A 6,000-nucleotide genomic window follows, 5' to 3' on the forward strand; every position below is an offset into this window, starting at 1 on the left:
TTCCCATGTGCATAATTTTGGGGCCTATTGCTAGTATTTTAGGAGGATCTTCCACATGTGGGTGGCACTCCTTCAGAGGGTTGCTGCACTCAGTGGTCACTTAATGTGCCCAGGCTGCTGTTTTCTCTGATGTCCCTCTGTTCCTCTGGGATTCTCTTCCTGAAATTTGGATGGGGAAATCCCCTTCATGTGTCCATATTAGGTCCTTTTAGAATAATTTCACAGTGGCTTGCGGGAGCCCAAGATACAATCAGATCTAATCAAAGTGGTTTTTAGTTTTACTTCTAGTCCTAGTTTTCTAAACAGCATATGCCAGCTGGATGGCTGGGACAAGATCAGATTGGAGAAAGAGCCACGGAAAAATGATTCCCCAGGCACCAACACTGAGTCCACATTGCCAAGCCAGGTTCCTCTGCCTCTGCCTGATCCCTGCTTTCTTCAGGGGGTGCGCTCTCTGCAAGTCTCACAAATACTCCCATCATTAATTTTCCTGCATCAGTCAGTCCACAGCCCTAGCTATGTTGCTGGTAGCCAGCCTCCCAGATGGCCTGGACTAACATCAAAATAATATAAATAATTGCTGATTTTAAAAGTTCCTATTTCACTGTGGGATATAGCATGTGATTTTTCTTACAGAAAATTGGTTCTCCTACCGTGCTGTGCTTTGGCTAGCACTATAACTAACCAACCCATCCCAAGCACTCAGCCACTGAACAAAGGGGAGATGTCAGTAAGAGAAGGGAGCAAGACCCACAGACAAGTGTCTGAAGAACAATCTAGCGTCCACTGCTATGTGCTTTCATTCACCTTTGCTGATGATTCCCTATTACGCGAGTACTGTCAATCCATGGTGCTTTATTTGATCAGGAATGATAACGACTCCTTTTTGCAATTGAAATATGTTTTTTTTTTGTTTTCCCCTTTTTGTCTTTTTTCGTGAATGGTAACGGGATTGCAACCCTCGGTGTCGCGCCCGTACCGCGACCAGCAACAGAATCGCAACCCTCGGTGTTGCGCCTGCATCACGCTCAACCAGTTAGCGGACCGGTCTCTATATGGGATCCGAACCCTTGGCGGGAGCGCCGCCCTCTACCAAGTGCGCCACTGGGCCGGCCCAAAATATTTTTAACGTTTCTTATAAAATTTGATTATTTTTCAGGGATTTAACTTTTAATTATGTCCATGTGCAAGGAAACATCTACTCCTTCCAGTCACTTTGCATGTTCAGGCTGTGAATGTTGTCAGCTGCTAAGTAGCTGATTAGGGTCCTCAGAGCCGCTGAGCTGCTTTCATTAAGAGGGTCAAAGTAATCAGGCAGAAAGGCACAACTGAGTAATTGGAGATCTGAAAATGTAAAGCTACTTGATTACTACTATGGCTGGAAAACAGAGCAAATCTGGAGGGGCTCGGTCAGGGATGGATCTAAAAAAGCAGCCTTGTCTTTTACACAGACAATATTACCAGCTTCAAAGATACTACATAGGGTATAATCTAACCTTAAAAAAATGCTTTCTAAGCCGAATTGTATCATTTTTCTGTGTATATCAATACACATGATGCAGGAGAAAAATACCATTTTTACCTATATTTTGGACATAAAAAAATAAAAGCTTCAGTAATACTTTGCTCAGTGTCACACAACTAAAAATTAATGAAGCAGTGACACAAAATCAGACTGACCACAGTGAAGACTCTCAAATGCAAAGCTTTTTCACACAGGCCCATGGCCCTTATTCACAATTACAGAATGTAAATAAACATTTCTCAAAATATGCAAAGTTTCTTTTATTTTTTTGGTAGTTCATTTAGTAGGAAATCTGATCTGACCAGCACTTATTTATTGTCTTTATCGATCCTTCTTTGACTAAGGTTGGTGTTTCACTACTTAAACATTAATGTGTTGATTAGGGGGTTCAGACGACTCTGGAAAATTCTGAACTCCAAAAACCATCTGGCTTCAAAAGGTTTTGGGTAAGGGGTATAAAACCAGTGGAGTGAGATGAGAAGAAATGGTAAAATATGAAGATAATATATGAAATTAAGATAAGACTGTATAAATAAAAGAAGAGAACTGGGTTTATTATTATTTTCTTTTAGGCTCCCCGATGCCTTGAATAATGGCTGACTCCCAGTGGGCCTGAATTAAACCGGACTGAAAGGTGAACCATGATAGTAACAGTCTCAGTGTCACCATGTGAAAGATGGCCATCTGCTCCTTTTCTTTCCCCAGAGTGGGCAGTGAGGGGTACACTAAGAGATGGTGGGCTAATGGCGTCGTGGTCCTCCCTGCTTGCACCCTCTGTCCCTGCAGGAAGAGCTGACCCTCCTGTTGAGGAGTCGGCTCCAGACCAAACGCCTATGTGTGATCCTCAGGCCCAACCACAGGCAATGACAAGGCTTTGCCTGGCAGGCCTCAGGTGGGAAGGCTGTCCTCCCCACACCAGATGTGGGGTGCAGCCAGGGCACTGCAGTATGGGAGACAGCTGAGCTCCAGGACTCAGCCCCAGCCTCAGGCCGTGGTGCTCATGTGCATGGCTGTCCTCCTAGCCAGGTGCCCTCCAGGCCATGGTGCTCATGTGCACAGCTGCCTTCCTAGCCAGGTGCCCCCCAGACCACAGTGCTCATGTGCACGGCTGCCTTCCTAGCCAGGTGTCCCCCAGGCAACGGTGCTCATGTGCTCGGCTGCCCTCCTAGCCAGGTGCCCCCCCAGGCCATGGTGCTCATGTGCATGGCTGTCCTCCTAGCCAGGTGTCCCCCAGGCCATGGTGCTCATGTGCACGGCTATCCTCCTAGCCAGGTGTCCCCAAGAGGCCTCCTGACTGGAGGCCCAACCTAGGCACTGCTCTCCACTGAGGCTCACTTCCAGCTTTCTCCACTTCCAGCCTTTCTCCCTTCCTTCTCCCCTTCCCAGGTCCTTAAAAGGGCGGAAGCCTTCTGTTCCGGACTGCTTAGTAATGGAACAATGTCACCCCCCACTGTCTGCACTGGTCCACGAGCCTCACTCAGTGCTGCTCAGTGGGAAAATGAAGCACTGGGGAGCGGTGCCTGTTTTGTGTCTTGCCTGCACTGTCACAGTAAGTGAACACAGGCTTGACTGTGACTTTCGGTTTGGCTTGTTGTCCTAACAACCACCTGGACCCCTGGCCGCTCCACTCCTGTGTAAGGCCAATCTTTGTCCCGATGCTCTGGGTACTGCCTTCCCCCACCTCCTCAGAACCTCTCGCCATCGTTCACTTTCTGTCATGCATCTGTAACCTCAGCCTCCACCTGCTCCCTCTCCCAGGCACTGAGACATAACCACACTTCCATCCAACTCAAGGCTCCTTGGACTTATGTCCTCCTCCTACCATTGATCGTTCTTTCTCCCTTAAGTTCTGGAACAAGAAACCTTTAGCACACGCTGTCCCCACGACCTGGAACAATGTCCCTACACTTCATTTGGCCACGTGCAGCTATTCGCCTGTTCCGACAAGCCTTCCTGACTCCTCCACGCCTGGATATCGGTCTCCCCTCCTGAAGGCCGGCAGTGCCTTTTGTTTATTTACTGCTTACTCCCTTCACCCGAGAACTTCTTGAGGACTGAGAACTTAGTGTGTTTATGCCCCCAAGATCACAAGAATTGCCTACCTTTTTATAGTCATTCAACAAATGCCTGGTGATGCGTGAATCAAGAATCTGTGTTACAAAAGAATGAATTCCCACAATGGTAGCCAAGGTAACAGATTTAACAAAAGATTAAAAAAAATAACGCAAGCTATATTCTTCTATCCTTTAGGGGTACAGACCATCTGCTCTCAAAGCTTAACTTTACAAAATATACTATATGTTGTTCTTACCCTGAGACTATTCTTCTCATAGAGTGGGCCTCACTATTTCAACTTATGGTGAAAATACATACACTTTTTGTCTTGCTCATGACATATTTTTTATGTTTCTAAGTCCATATGGAGTTAAACTTCAGGATCCTGCTGGTGAGGGGCTGTAACTTCTACATAAGTTCTGTTTGTCGATTGATTAAGTTTTAACTTTCTTTTTGTCTACGTGAATTTAATGACAATGCAAAGGGATGAACTAGATGATCTTCTAAAGACATTTCAAATCTGAAGAGCCTATGTGTTTTATTATATTGAAAACAAAGAGCTTCCTTCTACATTATGCCTGACATAAAAATATAAAAACTGTAAAACAGATTCTAAAATATGTTAACACTCATACACAAAAATGCAAACTTTATTTTAAATTCTGTCATATTTTAATTTATAGGTGCTAAGACCCCTAGCTTCCAGGAGACAGCATCTAATTCTATTAGGTTATTGCTCGAATTTTAGAATTGACGTATAATCTGACATTGTTGAAAATGTGCTCAAATACCTGCACCCTACGCAAGAGATAATTTTAAATATTAAAATTTAATTATCCCAGATTATCAAAAACACAACAATCTTTATGAGCCATTGGTAAAGTGAAATTACTTTGATGTTCATAGTTATTACTAAAATAACATTATGAATTAAACTGACTGCATTTTTTATTCTTACCCTTGGAAACGTTGTAAATCTGTCCAATTCTTCAACAAAGCAGAACATCTGCAAACTGATTGCCGACATAACAATCAAGAGGCTGGCAGTAAACACAACCAAACTTCCAAGCTTCTTTCCAGGACCAAATATCTTGTACACAAAGTCTTCTAACGCAGGTGAAATCTTAATAAGCCGAACTACCCGAAGAACCTATTATGGTAGAGAAAAACATATATACTTGATCATTTATTTATACCGAATCTTATTAAACAAGTTATTCTAAAACATCAGTTTTTGGAGTACTTTATAAAAATCACACATTTCCATTTGAACATCTAGAGATTAAAAATAACAATATAAGAACTGTGACATCAGTCTAGCTCAATGCCTGACATATAGCAAGAACTCAAGAAATCCCAAATGAACGAATGAAGGAAAATGGTGGTAACTGTTTAGTGATTACTTAAAATGGTATTAACTAGTATATACTGTAGAAATAAAATTGATATTTTTCTAATGTTCAAATATCTAAGAAAATCTTTAATTCAATATTCGTTATATTCATTGCCTCATAAAATAAACCTTAGAAAGTGCCACTACACATTCATAAAGAAATGAAAAAAAAAAAAATCAAACTTCCATCAACAAGTTTTTACTTCTGTCTGAGACTGCTATCCCAATATCCATTTTTTTCCTTCTTCCTTTAAATAATAGAACTTCCTGAATTTTAGCCTAGCAAGTGGTGACCTAGACTACACTTTGCAGCCTCACCTGCAGCTAAGAGTCTCCAGTGACCTAGGTTCAGACCTATGGGATGTGAAAGAAAGTGATTTGTACAACTCTTGGCACATTAAGTTAAACTGCCCTGGATATTCTTTTTATACCTTCCTCTGGCCTAGAAATGGAAACAACTGGAGTAGAAGCCCTGTTGGACCAGAAATAGAAACCTTGTATAGAATATGACTGGTCCTATACAACCCAGCAGGCTGGCTTCCTGATGACCACGTGGAGTAGGGCCACCTACTTGCCCTGGACACTCACCAACTACTGGAAGGAAAAATACTTCTATCTTGTATAGGCCTTGTATCTTGGGATCTTTGTTATATCTGCCTGCTCAACCTTTATATATGTATTTTATGTATATGTCTGTGTGTACATATATTTAGATGTTTGCAAGTATATATTCGTAAAAAACCCCCACCCACAACTAATTAATTAATAAATTCATTTACTTATTTATTTAACAACTACTGATTGATTATTATGTGCCAAACATTGTGCTGAGTAAATATAATTCAATGGCTGCTGTTATAAAGAGAGAGTAAGACAAAGACAAAGCTCTTAAGGGCATATTTAAATGACTAGAAAGTATAAATTAGCATATAATTAAAAGCTGAGGCACACACATCATGGAAACATACTATTTTTTTTTTTTTTTTTGTCTTTTGTCTTTTTTCCGTGTCCGGCAACGGATCGCAAC

At 42.0% G+C, this 6,000-nt stretch overlaps 1 protein-coding gene across 1 annotated transcript in view; it reads right to left on the bottom strand.

Moving 5' to 3' along the window:
- Positions 1 to 6,000, bottom strand: part of NALCN (sodium leak channel, non-selective) — a gene marked incomplete at its 3' end in the record, with an annotated part of 169,820 nt that overhangs the window by 21,289 nt on the left and 142,531 nt on the right. Inside the window, exon 12 of the mRNA XM_008583606.1 lies at positions 4,539 to 4,730. Within this exon, the coding sequence (XP_008581828.1) occupies positions 4,539 to 4,730 (192 nt within the window). The remainder of the gene's footprint in view (positions 1 to 4,538; positions 4,731 to 6,000) is intronic.

Source organism: Galeopterus variegatus, unplaced genomic scaffold (assembly GCF_000696425.1).
Source record: "Galeopterus variegatus unplaced genomic scaffold, G_variegatus-3.0.2 Scaffold8, whole genome shotgun sequence".
In the NCBI taxonomy this organism is placed as follows: domain Eukaryota; kingdom Metazoa; phylum Chordata; class Mammalia; order Dermoptera; family Cynocephalidae; genus Galeopterus; species Galeopterus variegatus.